At 40.6% G+C, this 20,486-nt stretch overlaps 3 protein-coding genes across 3 annotated transcripts; all 3 read left to right on the forward strand. All coding sequences in view use genetic code 11, as the record gives it.

Annotated features, from left to right (window-relative positions):
- Window positions 1–3,112: 3,112 nt before the first annotated feature.
- EGR_08409 (hypothetical protein) lies at window positions 3,113–9,176 on the forward strand (the record flags this gene model as incomplete). The annotated part of the gene is made up of 5 exons (XM_024497658.1): window positions 3,113–3,232; window positions 4,879–4,940; window positions 8,609–8,711; window positions 8,989–9,021; window positions 9,069–9,176. The coding sequence occupies 5 exons, from the start codon at window positions 3,113–3,115 to the stop codon at window positions 9,174–9,176; spliced, it is 426 nt and encodes a 141-aa protein (XP_024347877.1).
- A 91-nt stretch (window positions 9,177–9,267) lies between these two features.
- EGR_08410 (Tegument antigen) lies at window positions 9,268–11,888 on the forward strand (the record flags this gene model as incomplete). The annotated part of the gene is made up of 4 exons (XM_024497659.1): window positions 9,268–9,348; window positions 9,541–9,660; window positions 11,028–11,122; window positions 11,480–11,888. 4 exons carry the CDS (start codon window positions 9,268–9,270, stop codon window positions 11,886–11,888), a joined length of 705 nt encoding a protein of 234 aa, XP_024347878.1.
- A 2,847-nt stretch (window positions 11,889–14,735) lies between these two features.
- On the forward strand, window positions 14,736–19,800 carry EGR_08411 (tegumental protein; the record flags this gene model as incomplete). The annotated part of the gene is made up of 5 exons (XM_024497660.1): window positions 14,736–14,867; window positions 14,961–15,055; window positions 15,736–16,036; window positions 18,652–18,746; window positions 19,137–19,800. 5 exons carry the CDS (start codon window positions 14,736–14,738, stop codon window positions 19,798–19,800), a joined length of 1,287 nt encoding a protein of 428 aa, XP_024347879.1.
- Window positions 19,801–20,486: the final 686 nt, after the last annotated feature.

Below are 20,486 nucleotides of genomic sequence, written 5' to 3' on the forward strand. Positions count from 1 at the left end.
TTCCTTACTGTTGATAGCCCGTTTATATGCTTTCACCTCAGCTGCTCACCTTCTCGAATAAATGTTATAGAGATGTGGATATGAGGAGGCACACCAGCGCCAGTGAAGAAAGAAATGTGTAGAACAGGAGATGAAAAATAGCCCCGGATAAAGTCGGGCAAATTTCATACAGAATTCACTATGTTAATAACAAAGATGATGACGGCATTGGTACTGTCACTTAGTGAAGCATCTTTTATTAAGTGTTGCACGACAGACCCCATTCTATTTGCAAATTGAATTGTAAGCAAATTCTGGCAGCTCTAGTGTATTAAATACAAAAAGCGTTGCCTTTTTAAATCCTACCTCTACTCTAGGATTCACAGCAGCCTTAAATTGTTGTATATGGTTCCATTGTTCGCTGAGGAGCAGATGAGCATTTGGCAAGAAGGTGCTGCTTTGAAAACCCAGTTGTCAAATGTCAAAAGACATTTGTGTTTAAGTCCCGAAATGATGTAAATGATGTGTGCGAAGGCAAATTGAGTTAAACGAAAGAGCAAGAGCCACAAGATTCTACTACTCAGTCACGTTTTTAGTAAATTAGATCAAATTAGACAAGTGGGTTTAAATGAATAGGCGTACATCAATTTCATCTGCAATCAAGAATATATCACTGAAATTTGACAATGAAAATAAGCAAAAATCCACCTTAAGACGTTTAAGAATGAGGGTGCAATAGACAGTGCCTCTGGCAACAAAGATGCTGCCGTCAAAATATACTCCTGCTGGCCAGCATCCAGTTTATAGCATTAGAGTGATTGTGTAACATGTCCAGTTACCTTCCCTGCCCAGGTTGTAACTGGTCTATTTGCTCCATCATAACCACTGACGACTGGCTTGTCAACACTTTGAATGTAGAAAGCTCCACTTGCGTATCTAGTAATAGGTTTGACGGGCAGTGCCGTCTATCCAAAGCGACGTCAAACTGATTGACTGTGCATTAGTGTCAACTTGGAAGAGGAATTCACTGTCAGGTAGTTTGTACACTGTTACATCGAAATGGAACTGTGATGGAATAAATTATGAAACAGTCTTACCCCAACGGTCTGGCAAAGGTAGGTTGAGGAGGAGGGGGTGGGGGAAAGAAGTTAGCCCCAGGAGACAAAAGTGTCGGATAACAGGGGGGGCTCAGCTCACGGGCCTAACCCCAAGGCCGACGGGTGTATATATTTATACAGGCACCTTTCTACTTCTGCTGGTCTCAGCAATCCAACGCTGTGGGAGTTTGTGACACTATTATGTGTCACTGTACGGACAGTGGGTGATAGTGTGTGTGTGTTTGAAATAATAGGGGTGTGCTTGTAAAACCGTGCGCATTTGAACACCTAGAGAATCCCAAGGGCTAAAAATCTCACTCAAGTCATGGAATTAGTCCCACACTGCCCCGTTTTAACTGACTTAGGGGTAGTCTGCATGTCCGATCCAGCCGCTTCTCTCCAAGTTAAATTTATGTACACGCTGACCTTGTACATTATGGAGAGGTAAAGAACTACAAACCCATGCAGAAATAATCGTTACATCATTCATGAAGGCTATTTTTGACATAAAATAATGCCATACAGTCATTCAATTACGTACTTCTGGTTATTTAGTGCAGGCAAGTTTAGTCACTCCGCTGTAATTTAAAAAAACCTCCTTTCATAAGGAAATGGATGCATTACAAACCTCACATATCAAATACGCTTTTATTTTTTGCTGCTGTACCAGCTACCATCACTATAGCTGATATGAGTGAAATGCACAAGTTTCGCATATTTGAGCCAAGTATTAAGGCACTTTATGAAGCCTATCCCTGGGGCTGTGTTTACTTCTATTCGTTTACTCATACTACTCATTTCATGTCAATAGCAGGTACTTGATCAACAAAGTCATGTGGCTGGAGGTGAAGCATGCGAATGAGTAACAAAATTCATTGCAACTGTAACATCAAATTGCCTTCAAGTCATGTGTAAATATAGCACTTGCCGTGAATCAAGGCGCTTTAGGTGCATTTCATTTGGCCTTCAACACGATTGGGCTGACAATGCCGCAGTAGTTCAATGAATACGGGGATTTGAGATTGAAGTTGATGCAATTTTAAGCCTCAGCTGCTAAAAAAATTGGTACAGTTAGGAAGCAAATGTGTCGACTATCATCTTGGTGACAATGATCAACTAATGGAGTAGTTTTGGGCTTGACGAAACGTTGTAGCGAGGTGGTGAAGGATAGATGAAAGATTGAAGTTAGGCTAAGGAGAGCCAAGCTTACATGGTGGGGTAAGATGTTTACATGGAGAATAGCCCAACCCTTAGGTCGACGAGTGCACATGGCTTCACGAGCACTCTTCTGCTTCTACTGTTCTCAGCAACCCAACGGTGCAGCAATTGGTGGCACTGCCACGTGTCACTCTGTACTTACAGTAGGTGACTGTGTGAGTGCGTGTAAAGTAAATGAAGTCAAAATGGAAGTGTGCTTGTACAATCACGCACATAAGAGCGCCTAGAGTTTGGTCTTCTTCGTAACATTAATGTCATTATCATGTCTGTCGCAAACTTGGTCGGACTTTTGCATCCTTAGGCTTCCTCATTTCCTTACACTTTTTAAATTTCACCACCTCAACATTGAGCAATGGAGCATCCTCTCTTCACCAACAGGCTCTTACATACAACCATGATACTTGCTTGGCAATGCCTGTCAGGTGATAGAATCTACTGAGTCACTCGCCAGCACATTTAAACATTTGGAACATTTGCATTTCACAGCTACTCTATATGCAGGGCATACGGAAAGTCGCATTCCTGACCACACTTTTACTACCTCCCTTAAGGATTAGTATTTAAGACGTAGGAATAAATAAGAGGCAGTTATGGACAAATTCTTGTGCTGGATCACAGTTATCAATATCGGTGGAAATCAGATAAAGTGATGGACAAGTGGAGGACCATAAGATTAATATTGGCATCATCTTGTCGGTGGAATTAAAAATGTAAATTCAAGAGTAAAATGAGAACTAAGAGTTTATATAATTAGAAGGACTTGAGTGATGAGTAAAAGTGGTTTTCAAGTGAAAGTGGGAAAGACAAATTGACAGTGGATGACAAGTAGAATTGGAAGAATGCCTGCTACTTCCACCAGGGCTACTGACGCCAGAAATCACATGGATATTACTATCATTTGCAATGATGGTGATGACGTGTTTGTCTTTGCACTAAAAGTGAGTTGACAAGCGGTTTCTTTCTCCCTTACCCGCTCGTTTCACCTATTTGACGGGCCCCTTTCTCTTCACTTGACGTCATGTAACGCATTACATGCCACTGACGAAGTCACATTCGTCCGCTGTCCACAACTATATGGAGTTAACAATATCACAATTTACACTAACCCCTTTCGTTGTGGATGTATGCACGTGTGTCTATGTGTTGGGTGTATGAGTCGGCGTGATCTTCTTCATTCAGGGGCAATTATAGGACTAGCAGTAACAATATGAAGGCTTTAATGATATCGGTGATTTTCTAAAGGCCCACTTTCGCATTGCTTGTCATCAACTGCTGCGTCCTTTTAGAGAACCTCGTTACAAGTGGATGGGAAAGACATGGCAAGTGAGGCTCCATTAGGCCTGGTCAGTACTGAAGTGGGTGGGAGTCCATAGGTCTAGAAGTCTTGAAGTGACCTTAGCCAACAGGCTGGATTGTACATATTCTGTAGTTTGACCCCAAATGCAACACGTGTTTACCTCACTTTCGATTTGAGGGCCTACTTAATGGCATTGGTTGGGAAACCGTTCATCAAAAAATGAACGTTGCCAAGCCCGTCTTATTACCAATTACGTGGGCGAGCGAATACTTGCAAACAGAGAAAATAGAAAGCAAGGCGAAAGTACAAAGAGGGAAAGTACATAGAGGACAATGTGTAGGGGGAAGAAGATAGCCTTAATGTCACTAATGTGCCATTTTTCTGTCTTGTTTTGCAATGTGAAGACGCATTCCACCTAAAAAGTGCTTTTTTTAGATGTCACTTAATTAATCAATTTCTCACCTTGACAACTGCACATGTGCTGGTCACCTCACGAAGAGGTCTGGTAGATGTACTGACAAAGCCACATTTTATGGCTAAGGAAATTATTGCAGCAGTCCAGTTGCTGATGGTGGCGCAATTGTGTAGGGTTTTTCTGAGCAGAGCAGTTGGGATTTCTCAAATGTCGCCACTAACACTACGACTACTACTACTACTGTGTTGGTTGGATGAAGAGCTTGAAATGTAAAAAGGTTATCAGGTGAATGGTCGCTTCACACGTAGTCTACCAACACTCGTGCATTTGACAACTTCGTTAGGTATTATCAGTTCTTGGATGCAGCTGGTAAACATCGTGCGTGGATATGGGAGGAGCTCTGGTGATGTAAAGTGACCGCAGCCAAAACAGTCGCCAATTTTGAATTAACATAATCAAAAATTTACGTAATCATAACGGTGAGGTTAATGTCACCGTTGCATCATAAAACATGAATGATTTTCCAATGTAAGTAGTAAAGAGCACCTTTTGCTTAATAATCTAACCTCACTTTGTCATTATCCTTCGCTTGCAAATCGCATAATATATCTTTGTATCTTCGAGTAATAAGAACCCATCTACCTGTAAAACAAGCATAAAATATAGAAGGAAAAGGAAGCATAATGGGGTAGATTCGTAAGTTAAGTTAGGTGTGCATGTTGAGATAAATGTCTTCCATAGCTACGATCCTGGAAAGTATTCTGATTTTGGGGATCGCAAATATAGCAGTTAGGTGAAAAGACAATCGAACATTTCGTTGGAAAATTAATGCTCAACTGGGTGGCTAAAGCATTTTAAACTTCAAAATAAAGAAATTAGCATTCCATAGAGATCGTATTTCATTCTGTTCTAATGGTGTAAGGGCATACAAAAGGTGAAGTGCAATAGAATAATGAACAAAAGAGAATCAGGAGCGAAAATACAAACTTGGTGTTGAAACCAAAGGACACACAGAATTAAATAGGATAAAGGAGGAAAAGTTGTGACAGTTCATATACTGCTCAAATGAAATCAAGGGATACTTATATCAGACCTCGAAAAATTGTTCTAAGATCTAAAGAAAAAGGAACACACACCTGATTACTTACGAAAAATTCGAATTGCATGGAATTCAATCACGAGGTATCTCATTTCTCGCATCCATTTCACTCACGAGATATCTCTTTCCTTCCCCTCTCCCTACACAGTTCTCTCCCACCCATTTCAATCATGAGATATTTCCTTCCCTTCTTCCTTCCTTCCTATAGATTATTCTTGCCTCGATTAAAATCACATTCTATCTCGTTCCCCCCTTTCTATTATTCTTCTTTCATAAATTAAATCACATTTTATGCCTAAACAGGATATTTTTTGGGTTAGTGTCCCCCTCAATTTATCCAGAAGTTTGTAATTAATTTTTTTATTTAATGCTACATGTTTCATCTTTTATGGTATATTTTTTCAAATAATTTTTTACTTTTCATCCTTTCCCCTCATTAAATTTTTTAGTAACGATTTTTTTGACAGCGAAAATCCTTTTTACATTATAATCGTTGTCTTCTAATTCGTGTTCCTTTTCCATTCATCAAATCTCCTGTTCTCTAATTCGCCCTGATTAACCCATTTAATAAAATTTGTATAGTAAAAAATTTAAAATATCTTAAATGTACTTACAAGTTCTGATCATCACACATGTTTTGCCACCGATTATTGATGCTTGCTAATTTCATATTTTCCGAAAGGCCTAGAGGGAAATGCTCGAATTCCATTGGCTAGCTTAACCAAGTGCTAGCATTGAGTTCGTTCATTTAGCCTAGGGACTGTTTGCTTTCACAATAGGATGGCGTTTGGTGATTCTACATGTTTTCAATCCTTTTTTAACTGTGACAGGAGGCAAGGACTCGTATCCTCTCCTTATTTGTTATCAGTATTTCAGTTGTAGGTAAGAACACGCCTGCCGATTTGATAAGTTCACCACCCCAGGCCAATCGACCTGTTCTAGGCGTATCAGAGGTAAATATTGAGGTTCTTTAATAATTACTTCAGAAAGCCCCAAAATTACGATGAGGAAACTTCAAGCTTAGCTTTCTTCGTTGCAAACACGATGGAATATACCAGACGAACTTTGCAGATAACCCGACATTGAGATGATGCGATTCATTACGTCTCATTTCGGCCTCTAGCGTATTGTTGAACTCGGAAATGTGAAGGTCTGCTTTTTTAGTGGCGCTTCTTAGGACCTCCTTCCCTTTGACTCGGTCGATAGCAAGATTCAGTCTTCAAGGGAAAATGAGAATGAGCAATTGCGTGCTGATCTAGATGAACGCATGGAGACGTTCGAGCCCTGATGCGGCAATAGCTGAAAGCTTACGATCAAACAGCAGTTAAATTGGTTAGCTAAGTGGCTCGTGTCTGTGCCCCTAGACAAACAATAAAACATCTGGGCTATGATGGGTTTTCTCTTGGGCCCTTCTCTTCTTCTACGGTAGTTGAAGAGGCGGACTAAGGGATTCCTGAAGGAGCTGGAAACTTTAGCAGGTAGACTCACCAAGAATGGCTGGTAATTTTGCGGTGAAGTATCTTTCATCTGTGTGGAGACCAGGTGACTGGTGTGGTTGGCTTGCGAGCGATACTTTACAGCGCGATTGTGAGGTGGTGGCTGAAGTAGGAGGTTGGAAAAGGGTGGCACTGGTGCCGACACGTGAAAGGAGGGGGGGTTGTGACACCTTGTCTGCTCGTTTCGGCGGGACTGTCATTGTGCCCTCGCTGAGTGGTTCGCCCCTCGTGCCGTATAAGTGTATCTTGTCATTGTTATCCAGCCCTACTGTATGTCGACAATGCGTACTTCGCTCAGACGCTGACTCCGGGGGGCCTCGGCTGCTGCAAATGCTTTTGGGGGGAGCAGTATGAGTTCCTCCCACGTTTCGAGGTGTAGTTGGTTTAAACCAGGACGGTTCGTTGCAATAAAGTGACTTAGAATCTCAATCTTATGTGGTGACTTGTATGAAAATTTGAACAGTTAGAAGATACAGCAATTTAAGTAGTAAGAAGAGAGCAGAAAAATAATGCAGCAGCAAATTTTGGGCGTGATAAAATCGGCCTGATTTTGTTTATGGTATTATTGACCTTGAGAACAATTTTAATAGCGACACTATTGGAAAATAAACTCCTCTTATTTCTAAACGGGGCAATGGTTCAGGGAAAACTTGTAGAAGTTCTGATCAAAACACGTGCGTGGGATTGACTAGCTAGTTAGCGCCTTCCGAATTTTGAAATCCAAGTTGGCAGCAAGAAAATGTTCCTGTTTATTTTTTGAATTCAACTTACCTACCTTAAATAAATATTATTATAGCAATAGTGGTTACCTATAGCTGATTAGACATCAACAATTATCTGTTTATTTGTATCATTGGTAAAAGGCTAACTGGCTGGCTAGATGGTTCAAACCAGGCCTACACCGACGACAAAGTGGAGCGGGTTACCTTGACACTAAACAACCGTATTGACGCTCTTTCTTATGCTCTCGAGTTTGTCTTTCTATTAAGTGTGGGAGATGATGATTCTCTCCAATATGCAAAGCAGAAGGGCTATAACACCCTTTGTTGGGGGATATCTGCAACCCCTTAAAACACTTCTGTTTTGATTTCCTATAACTCGTATTGTTTGGGTTTCCTTCTTCTACATCTCAGTTTTCCTGTTTGGCCAAGTTTCCAAAATTGTTTTTCATTTTTCGCCTAAACAGGAATACATATATGAAGTCGTTCATAAAAAATATACCGAAGAAAATATGCATCAGGGTCTTTTTGACATTTGGATAAATTTCCCCAACACATAACTGCCGTAGACCGTACCACAACTCCGGTCCTCCAAATTTACCTTTGCTTTCTTCCAGGGCATTGATTGGCCGATGCGTTGTCGGCTCAGGTCATCCTGCCTCATAAAACTACATTCACCTTGTAAATCTAACTATTTAATTTAGTCATCTAAGTTGAACCGCCTCGCTTGTCGAGCTCTATTCCGCCACCGATTTGAAGAAACTCTTAGTTACCTCCCAGGTGCCTGGAATGGTTTACCAGCATAGGTTGACATGCCACAAATATGCCAATCAATCCACTGGATAAAAAGATTTAATTGCTCTTCTTAGTCATATTTTTCCATTTTTGGTCCTTATCTAAACATAAAAGAGAAAGAAGTACAAAATACCTGCTTTTGGTCGGGTTTACAAACGCCCCTGCAGGTCATATTTCACCTCACCTTTCAACAGGTAGAAGTAGTAACGCTTTCCCTCCGTGGATTGTTCGCATTTAGTGCCAGCGCACCGGTAGGCTGAGCAGATCTTGACAACGCACAAGTTTGATTAGCTACGCCTATTCCATCGCATGCCAACCATCCTTTAAATAGGCATTGAGTGGATATTTAAATGGGATTCCTGGTGCAACTGCATTATTCCACCTCGGAGATAACAGAATGGTGCGTTAGTGGTGGATTCTTTCTCTCTCCTCCTCCATCTTTCAGCATTCTTATATCATTTGTTTCCTTTGCTAGTTAATTTCAACTCTAAAGTTGTTCTGCTTTTAATTTTTCATTGTACTTTTCCAAAAAGTATCAGTCATCTCTTAAACGCTCCAACTCGGACATTCCAGACGTCATCTATGAACGAAGAGTGGTAAGTGTGGCATCAAAAATCTCTACTCATTGCAAAATAAATTATTTTTTCAATTTTAATTAACTATTTTGTGCAATTCTTGTCGACAATTTCATTTTACGTTTTCTGTCAAAATTTTGGAATATCTTTTACTCTAGAAAAGGCTAAAAGGTTATTTTCTTACGAAAGAATAGATCATGGTTAAGAGAGGCAGTGGATAGCCTCCAATTCCCTTATATGTGTACATGTTTTCCCTAACAAAGGCGCCATTTTAAAAACATCATTCTTTTTTGTCTAGCTCAAGTACCTTCCTCCTGAAATAACAGAATATGTGAGTTGCACTTCTTTCTGTTTCATAATTTTTTGACAATATTCCAGGCCTTTTTTTGTTGTGCTAAATTAATATCAAAGAAGGATCACAAAAATAAAAGCGAGAAGGGAAAAGTCCGATTTTTAAAAATATTTATCCCAACTTATCATACCTGATATAATCTCGTCTTAAATCACTGTTCATACTGTGCTCTAGGAAGTTGATCAACTTTTGTCTAAAGCAGGGATTAATCGGTGGTGTAGTGGAATGTCTCCGCCTTCCGTCATTGTTGTTGCTCTTAACACCCCACCAGCTCATCTCTGTATTTGCGTTAAAGTGCAGTGGGTGGTACTGCAGCACTCCGAGCCTTCCATGAGACCTCGGAGAGATTGCCTAGGAGGCTAATTAGCGTGGTCCGAAGGTCCCATCACAGAGCAGAAGTACCTCCTGCGAATTTGATTTGACCACTGAACAAAGCAAATAAGTCTTAGGCTACAAAGATCTTTAAAATTAACCAAAGCGATCTTTGTATTTTTCAAGGACTGGGATAACATAGATGATATGTTCGTGGCCGTTGACACCGACCTCAAGGGCTACGTTACACGGTCACAACTGACCGACTACTTTCGCAGACAGGGAATTCCACTGGAAAATGTTGATGTAAGTAATTTGGCCATATTAAGCGTCTCCTCTCATTCCTAACTGTTAGTAGCCGTCAAAAATTCATCACCAGCAACCTGAACCGTCTAATGCTTAACAAAATGGATGCAAAGAAAGAAAACACGAAAGGATTTGAGACTCCACGACTAACAGTGTAGTTAAGTAGGCTTACCCCACCGAGTCTATGTGCTGCAGTACTCACAGTGCGCAGTTGGCATAATGTACTATTCCGTAAAGGTAGTATGTCACCCAGGAAATTCTCATCATCAGAGCAAAGATTGCATCATTTTTATCGTATCGTGAGAAAAGTCGGTGACTTCTTCAAGTTGACTTCTCTACGATGTACATCAAAAAATGGCAGAATGGAAGAAAAATGAAGTTGTTTTTTTCTAATAGGCGAAAGTTCTCAAGTCATGTGACAGGTGATTGGGCAGGAAAAATTTGACGTTATCTAAGCGGTGCTAAAGTACATCTGAACTAACGAGTGATGTCGAATTTGGGAATATAGAAGAGCCCAATCTGTAGTACTGAAGGTGCCCCCTCACAACGCACCCGGGTTGAAGCAGTTTTCCGACTGTGTATTTAAGTTGGGATCTGAGTAAGACAGCACTGTGATGCCATTAGTAATGACACCTCTCCCTACACAAGTGTCATTATGAGCATGAAGATGGTGCCTGAGGGGTTTGAGCAATTTGACACCAATCACACAGACTTGGAGAATTATACACGAAAGGCGCACCAGGGTGATGACTTTGATGACGCGAGTAGGAAGGTAGTCGCCATTCATGACTCTCAATAATGCAGAGCACTTAAGTCAGTATTTTAGAAGCTTTTTTAATTGTTACACCTTCACCCAATCCCCTCTACTTAAATCCGCCTTATAAGTAGCAACTACCAGTATTATAACTTGAGGCACAAATTTGAGCCCAGACATTGCCACAATAACGCCAACTTACCCATCTGCCTCATTACTCCTTTTTCTCGGCTTCTATGCACTAATTTTGTCCCTCTTTTCAAGCATTGCCCCCCTTTGCTAATTAGGAAACACACCCGGGTTACACCACGGGCGTTTGTGACCTTCAAGGGATCACGTTGATAGTAAATGCAGACACCACATCACATGATCTGCCAACGCCATAGTTGCACGCACCGTTGCGCAGTCCATCACTCATTTCCCCTTTTTCATCAGCCCGTCCCTTCAGGTGGAGTGGTTAGTAGGCACTCTTGCATGCACATAACCTAGGGGAAGGGTTCTGCCAACATCAAGTAATGCTGGCGATTAATTAGACACATATCACATGCCCACATTCTCTCTAGGATAATTTAATTGAGAGCATTCATTCATCAGACTTTTTTTCAACTCTCAGAGATGGTTCCAATGGTTTGAAGGGAGAAACAAGGGCATAATAACGATCGAGGATGTCTGTGCAACCCTTGGCATACCAATTCCGGTGGAGTACAGGTAAGTGAGTGAGTCCACCACTCATCACTCCAGACGGCTGCTTGGGAGTGTTAAGATAAGGCTAAATCATTTATACTTAAATTCTTACCCTTGCCCCTTCTCCTGTCTTCCCACCTAAGACACACTTATTTGGAAGTACTTCTTTTACACAATCTACTACCCAATCTGGAAACTTACATTAGCGTGTAACAGTCAGGAGGGTGGGTAGTTAAAAAAAGATGCCAACCGAACCGTGTCATGACTTGATTAATGGTGTCTTGTCTGCCAAGCTTAAAGTAATAGCATTTTATTGCGGAGGATATGCTTCATTTCGAGAGCAAGTAGCATATTTCATCAGCTTTTTGGGGATTTTTCAAGGCGAAAAGCCGAAAATGAGGCTCGGATGTCGGAAGACCTAATTCAAGAGACTGCTGCAGCGCCCGCAGTATTCGCTGCTCCACCGATGCCATCATCACCACCACCAACTATGGAGAAGTCTATAATGGATGGTGTGGAAGTGTTGCCGGGAAATGCCGCAACCGACGATATCCTTGAGGGTTGTGTACGTTTGGTCAAGGATTATCCCGGACAATTCAAACAGGAAAGCGATTTGGCAGGCTACTTGAAGGAGCATATGGAAATGAAGTACAGGAAACATTGGCAAGTCGTTATCGCCGTTTCCACTATCGGCTGTGCGGTTGCCCACGAAGTGAATATGTTCATCCACTTCCGCTATAAAGATTACATTTTCCTCTTATATCTTGTTCCCGATTGGAGAGGCCTATGACATTATTCGTGTTTTTATCCTTTTTTCCCCTTACTTTACTCCCCAAAATGTCTGTCTACTTCATCGAATATATGAAATAATACAAATATATCTTCTTTTTGCTAACTTCTGAGGATTACGGTGTCAGCATTCAGCGTCTCCCATCGCTTGGAGATATAATAACATCCAATGTATGGGATTAACTTATTTCTTAGTTATACGAAGGCAGCTTCTTTATTACCTCCTATTGTGATACGTGCATGTCAAAGTTGTTTACAGCTGTCATTGTCAGCACTGACATAAAGTTACTAGAATTCCCAGGCGTATGAAAATTATACTAAAAGCTCCCACGTTTAGGTGTAGTCACCTGACAGAGACATAATTAAATTCTTTTTTTGTATGATCACATTAATTGTTTAGGCGGTTTCTCAAAAAGTGCAGAAAATTGTAATTATTTTATTTAATACCAAATTTTTATTTTATTTGTTATGGAATGTTTATTTAATTTGGGAGGGGATGTACGTTCCGAATAAGCTGGAGCTTACTTTTTGTGTCCCTATATTCGAAAGAACATCCCAAAGGGTCATCACTTTAATAGGTCAAAATTCTCTTTTTTTCAAGCAATCCTATCTTCTAAATGACATTTTTCAAATTGACGTCTGTCTTAAATCACAAACTGATTTTAGGAACCATCACAGATTGCCATTTTGGAATTCTTCCCGTTTCAACGCAGAGTTTAGGTGACTTTTCGGAAGAATAGCGCTTTGTGCAAAGTATGCCTTGCGTATTTCAGCAGCATAGAGCGCATTTTAGTACTGTCCATTTCAAAGGTGAAGCTAAGGTCATTTATGAATGGCCAATTATATTTTACCGGGGGACGGAATTATCCAAATAGCCTGAATATGGATCTAGCCGAACAATGCACTGATTACCTTGCACAATGGCAAGGGAAAATACAAGATTAATCAGATGTAAAACACATGGAATGCTTAAAAAGTTGCGCATGCTTGCGCTGTAGTTACGCGGGAGCCTAAGACTCCGTCATTGCACTGTACTGGGTTCGTTGTTTAACTAAATCCTGGTTTTATTAACAGACCACTTTAGGGTTCCGTCATTGTAGCAGTGTCGGGTGGCTTGGCCTTCAGGCTATGCTAGTAGCCCCCTACCCTTCTACTGGCCGGAATTTGTTTTAAATACTATTTTCAAGACTCCTTTAAATTTAGGAAAAAGATGGGAGAGCTGTAAGCTAAATTTTTGCATTTTCCGACATTTGGGCTGTCCTTACCAGACCGCTGACAATATTTACTTTCTTTGTTCAAAACATTATTAAACATTAAATTTTAAAAACTACTTGTAAAGATGGTAAAAAAGCAAAACCAAAGGGTAATTTGCCTAGGATTTTAAATACTACCTTAAAATATGTATTGCTAAATCTTTAAAGGAATGTCAAATTTTTACTACCATAAAACCCAAAATTTTTTAACGTGCAAAGCACAAAATTTTTAATTTCTTAATTTTTTAATTTCTTGCAAAATTAACGTTTGTATACAGGGGTGATATTTGACCCTGAGGGCAAAAACGGCGGTCTTATCGAAGCTCAGTCGCTAATTGCGTCTTGCTACTTAACCCCTCACACGCTCAACTAACTTTAAGAGCGTAGACTAGAACATATATGGAATATATTTCGTGCAACTTCTTAAAAATACTAAAAGTGTGTAATACATGTGCAAATAAATCAAACTGTCTGCTTATGGTTAAATTAAGTACTCCGTAATTGTTGCATCTGAAACCTGACAGGTAGGGATTTTTCAACGATATGTGGTAGAATGTGTGGAGGTGATCTTGACAATACTAGCGCAAACAAAGGGTTCTGTCGGAAGCCTGGTTTTTTCCAAATTGACAACTGGTTGTACTTTCAGTTGAAAGGTAGGGAATATTTTGCCAAATCATATCTCTTTCAAATGAAAATGATAAGAGGTGACACTTTTGATTGTGTATCTGAACGTATGGCTGATTTGCAGATAACAAGTGGTGAATTTTCTAGTCTACCTCTCGTCCGTGATTGACAAGTTGCAGTGCCTAGCTTCCTGCAAGCTGCGCAGTTAGATCACATGCTTTGGTGAAAAAGTTACTGACACAATTTCTCTGAATGTGGCAGTTTGTGCTCTTATGGAATTATGGCATTTCAGAGAACAAGTAAGACGAAAGGCGATAAACTTGCCTTAGATATGAGCATGACAGTTACTGACATAGGCTTTCCACCACAGGGTCTTTTCTGTAGCCTCATTGAATGGTTTAATGTAGGGGTGAGGGGGAGACGATAGAATTGAAGCGCTTGATGCCATAGGCTCACATTATTTACCTGTCTCCTAACTGGTCATTGTGTGTCAACATAAAAACCCACATTTTGGTGAAAACAAATAGACACAAAATGTCATCCAGTCGTGAAATTGGCGCTCTCTTTGAGGAGGTTGACTGTAACCACAATGGATTCATTACAAGAAAAGAGTTGACTGATTATGTGGAGAAAAATCATCTTCCACCAGAAACTGTAGATGTAAGTGGCTACTCTTTCTATTAATGTATTTTAGTTGTAGTTTTGAGACTCTGTAATCTAACCAAGTGGTATTTTGCTCATCAAGTCACAGTTTATCGGTTCAAACGATCCCACAGCTAAAAGATTTGTTGAGTTTATATCTTCTCTAGAAAGATAAAAGCAACCGCATGTTACCTTAGGACTAATTGATTGCGTGCGCAGACAGCGAAATGAAGAAAGGTATATAAGGCCAGATAGGTTCCACGTTTTTGTGAGTGTGTGTGCACAGTGTTGTGATCAGCCTAGGCGTTTGCGCTTACACCTGCTGCAAAATGTCAATGCCAGTGAGTCAAGAGTTGGCTAAAATGTTTGAGGCCATTGATACCAACTTCAATGGCTACATCACAAGGGATGAACTGGAAGATTATGCCAAAAAGACCGGTCAGCCTGAATCCATGGTCGATGTAAATCTCTTGTCATTATCACCACTTTTATGCTTTAGCATTTTTGGTTATTTGCTTGTTTTGAGGTTTTTTTTTCCTTGGTTTTCTTGATAGGACTGGTTTAAATGGTTTGATTTTGGAAATACCGGAAAAATTACCTATGAGGATATGTGTGAGACCTTGGCGATTGGAATGACTAAATCCTACTCGTACGTTTCACTTTTTGACCATCTAGGATTTAAAAAATGATTTTTATTCTATAATGCTCAACGCTGATTGATTCATTAGTCTGCTAAACACCTGGTCTAAACAAGTTTGTGTTTTTTTATTAGCCAGTTGTTAAAATAATTAGGACTTGGCATAAATCATCAAGTGACAGTTACTTTACTAAGGAATATAGTTGACAAATAAAGAATCATGTGGTGATAGTGAGTAAAAGAGGATTTGGTAGTACAAGGTAGAACACAAAAATTTCCGTGCCATTGATCGGAGTGTGCAGTTGACTGGATGGTTGTGTGCACGCAAACACTGGTAAGCTCAGGACTTACCTACTAGAGGGCGCCATGGTAGTGATGAATGGTGAATTTACAGAAACTCTCCACCTGGGGCATAACTGCTCTCTCGCACAACAGGGTACAGTGTGCCAAAATGCATCGCACAATAGACTGAGTCAATGAGGCCACAAATTACTAGGCGCCAAGTGTTTATACCTTAAGATTGTGACCCAAGGCGATTATGTAGGCGTAAGAGAGGGTAAAGACTATTACAATTTCACAACTTTTCGATATTTTTAATTAAAATGAAGAAATGGATGAAATTTAATTAAATCTTGATGCATCAAAAACGTTTCTTGAATTTCCTGATCACTCTCTTGCTCTATTTTGTACAGAGAAAAGGTGGAGAAGAAACGTGAAATGATTCAGAAAGGAAAAATTGCCCCACCAAAAGATATGCCCAAGGAATATGCAGCACCCCAACCCAAACCAGGATGGTTGGAAGGGGTCACTTTGCTTTACACAGGTCGGTCGGAGGAGGGTCTCCTGGAATATGTTGTTAGTGTGGTGAAGAGTGCCAACATGCAGGATTTTGACAAGGAGTCTAGTTTTGCTCGTTACCTAAAGGAGACAATGGAAAAGAAATGGGGTCGTCATTGGCAGGTTATTGTGAGCCAATCTACCTTCGGTTGTGCTGTGGGTCACGAGGAGAACTACTTTGTGCACTTCCAATATGGCCCACATTTGTTCATCCTTTATCGCACTACTGAGTGAAACCTGACATCATCCTTATCATTTAATACTTTCATTAATCCATAATTACTGCTGGTTTGTAGCTACAATTTGTCATTCTCCGCCTGAAAATACCACTGGCATATATAGGTACTTTTCTTCAAGATACTACCTAAACACTACTTCAGGACTTTTGGGCAAACGGAAAACTTGCATTGTTATTAAAGGCAATCGAGCATTACAATGGATTGAGATTATCCCCAAGATTGGTGTTATAAGTCCATTCACTTGCATCGTCACATATGTGTGACGTAACACCTTTCTTACTTTAAGCTGTAAGTTTTAGATGAAAAAGGAATCAGACGATTTAAGGAGATGAAAGAAAATAAAAAGTAGATAGTTTTACACTAGATGACAGAAGTAATGAACCTTCTACTAAAAATTTCCAAATGCTATCCATTGGAAATACATGGGAGTACTGCTGATGAAAAAAATATATTTATGGTGTGGAAAAGGAAGAATACCAATATTTTTTAAAGGACAGCATATTTTATCCCACGTAATGGCATCACAAGAACGGGGAAAGTTTACAACATTCGTTGATGGGTGATGGCCCCATTAAAACAACCTTATTGGTTGATGGCGGCTTATTGTAAGAATGAGCGGGTTAATTTCCCTGACAGCTTTGTTATCGATTACATTAAGGCCTTTGGTAGTACCACGAACCTTTGGTGAAGTAGCATTTAACCAAAGTCTGTTTGGGGGAACATACTACTTACTTATATGGCAAAGAGTCGGTCGGCTACTAGTAGTATCCACCTTGTTGAACAAACTATCTAATCACTAAGGCAGCAAAATGACTAATTAAACACCGAGCGTTCTCAGGCCTCCTCCCCCCTCCCTCCTTCCAGAATCCGTAATAAGGCAAAGCAGTGGCGGAAATACATACTACTTATAAACTAGAAGGCAACCAGCATGGTCCAAGTGCCACATCGAAAAGCAAAGCAGTAGCACCATCTGCGAAGACTGAGATGTTTACGTGGTTTAACATAAAAGTCAATGAAGTGCCAAATCGCTTCGCTTTCTCTGTTTTCAAAGTTAACAAAAAAGGAACTTACACTTCATCACCCGGTAGTACACAATGAACTTACGAAGTACATCAACTTGGGTCATGCTCTCGACGGATTCTGTTTTTTCAGGCCATCTTTCATGCAACCGATTGCTTCGGTGAACTGCGGAGGAGATCAGTGGTGCCCTACCTGCATGCAATTTCTCACTTCATCAACAAAACGCTTCAATGACTAAGATGCCATTGTGGGCAGAATTTTGTCATAATGCCACATTCAAAACAAACTTGGCAAAAAAAACAAACAAACAAAAGTACATTTGTAACGTGAGTTGTTTTAATGAACTTAACTGATTAAAAGTGGGTAAAAGTGGAATTTTCGGTTGTACATACTTCTATTCACCCTCGTAATATGAAAGGTTGGTTCGGCTTAGCCTTTTTGACAAGAGCCATCTAGACCAGAGTGCTTTTCACTTTGGAACTACTACCCGTCTTTTCTTGTTAGTGAAGGAGGATTTTCGCAAATTTTCAGTGCACTTTTCTTTCACTTGGAAAAAAAACTAAAGAACACAACAACTTGGCGATTCGTACCTTGGCCTGAACTGCAACCCGCATATTGCCTGATTGGTCGAGGCCGTTGTTTATAACCCCTTTGTGCGAATTGTGAACATCTAAGTGACAGAAAAAGGGAAGAAAGGAGGAAGGAAGGAGGGAAAGGAAGAAAAGAAAAAAATGGAGCTTGATGATATACTGGATCAGATTGAGAGAGTTGACACCGACGCCAATGGCTACGTAACAAGGGAAGAATTGGAAAAATATTTTAAAACGACTGATCAGGATTTGTCGATTGTAGATGTAAGATGATTTACAAGTTTATTTTTTCTTTGAAAAAGTTAATCAATTTCATGTAAATACTCAGTGATCGTATTTGACAAATTAGGTGTCTGATGCTTTGACGCCCCAACCTGTAATGCAATGACTGCACATTTGGCATCTTGACTGACGGTTTCTTTCCATGTTACTAATCCACATCCTGGATAGGTGGATGTGGTTTTTATTTTGTTTAACTGAGGTGCAAATCTTGAGCCCTCCTAATAGCCTCTCCTTGAAACCGGAGAACAGAATGTAGTAGCCCGTGTGGTAGAAGAATTATGGCAGAACAAGAGGGCTTGAAGACTCTGGAGTTGCTAAGATTGGTGTTTGAATGCAATTGTTTTAATGATTGAAAAGCCACTGAGGCGGTAACATTAAACGCACTTTAATAAATTACTTTCCTCTAATGAGTTCATCATTGTGTGATGATGCCTTTAATTCTCTCTAAAATTCGGACTGGGTAATAAAGCCTTTTAACCAACCATATGGAAATTCAAATTGTCGAGAATTTAGCGAATTTTTTGACTCTACTTCATGTTTTTTTTTCCTTTTGTACTCAACGATACTGCGATTCAACACTGCCAATGCCTACTCTATCAATGACAACTGGGATTGATGGAATTAATTTTATTCCATTTAGAGCTGGTTTAGGTGGTTTGACTTGGATAATAAGGGTGTAATTGAGGCGGAGGACATTTGCGCCACCCTTGGGATACCGATGCGTGAACCATACGCGTAAGTTGCTTTTACTACCTATCCTCTTCAAATGTATTGTTAGAGCGCTCAGGATCTGGTATTTGATTGCTTCTGCGGGGATGCATTTGTCATGGGTTAAAACAAGTTCTAACTCCTTCCTCCTTCTCCTACCGCCTCCTCCAAGGAAGCACCTTTGACTAGCGATTAGATACTTGGGTACTGAGAGATGCATTTATTATCACAGTATATTTAACCGGTAATCGTGTGATAGATGGCACAAGATAGAGTAACGGGTACCACCATATCGGTAATGCGGGACAATTTGCCTTAATCACATGAACCGTCATGAATGCGCACTTTTTATGTCAATGAAAAGGCCTTCACTGCTATCACGTATTCAAAGGGTCTCTTCTCCTTTCCCATTTTAAGCCAACGTGTAAAGGCTAATCGAGAAAGGAGAAGAAAGACGTCCTTACCAATGTCGGATTCGCGCTCCAAAAGGCTCATCGATTCGGCCAGACATTCAAGCCTGAGTAGCAAGTCGAGCAGTTCAAAAGAAGTAGCCAATCGACAACGCGGTTCCACTACCTCGTCTAGTTCCAACGAGGCAAAGGTTGACAAAGCAGGCAAAATCTCACCTGATCGACGGGTAGACAGTCAGAAATCGCTGTCTGACGGAAGCTCTCAAAGTGGGCCCATCAAGGAGGTGACTGCACCAGTGGAGGCCAGTGCACCTCGATTTGCTGGAGCAAAGTACAACGATACGCAAAGCGTAGAGTCTAGTGGTAGTAGCAGTAATAGTAGTTCCAGTCTCCGAGACAGTTTCGAAATTCTCCACGAGGAAGCGGTGGATGAAGAGCTGTTGAAAGATGTGATGAAAATTGTCAAGGCTAATGAGGATAAAGTTAAAGAGGAAAAGGATATGGCTAAATTATTGAAAGATGGTGTAGAAAAGAGACATGGCAAACACTGGCAAGCTATTGTTGCTTATACAAATCTGGGATGCAATGTTGAACATGAGGTTAAAACATTTGTTTATTTGCGAAAAAATAATCGCATATTCATTCTCTTCCGCACACCCATAGCTGAGTAGGGCAGAGCAGGAGGATATATGGATGCACGAAATTCTATGAAGCCTGTTTGACTGACTCTCTTATACCTTTGATTTGTACCTACTAACTCGCATTTTGACAAAATTAGAAAGAAAGCAGCTACGTTTGTTGTACTTAGACCAAAAAAATGCGTCATGTGGTAACTTACCATTCTCTGTCTCACTTCTGTTTGGATGGTTGGTGAAGTGTTGTTGGGCCGTTGGAATCAGCCGTGAACTAGGGCGTCTCGACTAGAGGTCAGGCGCGAGGACACACTCAAACTGCGTGAGTGGTAGTGGCGGCCTCTCCTTGAGGTCTAGACGGTGGAGGTGGTAGGGAGATGAGCACCTCAGAGCGTTGTGTTGAGGACAGAACCCGCCATGAGAGCAATTCGATCGACAGTGCTTCCTGCCGTGACTGAGTGAAAAACATAGAAGGAATCCCGAGTTTGACGGCAATCGTGATCTTGCGTGATAGTCTCCACAAGGTCACCAGCTGCCAATGTGGAGACGGCCTGAGTGTGTGCCTCAGCCGATGGTTGTAATTAAGCGTAGCCAATAATAACCGGTGAACCTTGACCTTCAACTAATACGATTAAAGTACACCTCTAATTTGGACAAACCGATAAAGAAAAAATGGATGAAAGCACGTCCCCCCAGAAGGCTTAGGGATGCGTCACCAAGTAAAG

This window comes from Echinococcus granulosus (assembly GCF_000524195.1).
Source record: "Echinococcus granulosus chromosome Unknown EG_S00106, whole genome shotgun sequence".
Classification (NCBI taxonomy): Eukaryota; Metazoa; Platyhelminthes; class Cestoda; order Cyclophyllidea; family Taeniidae; genus Echinococcus; species Echinococcus granulosus.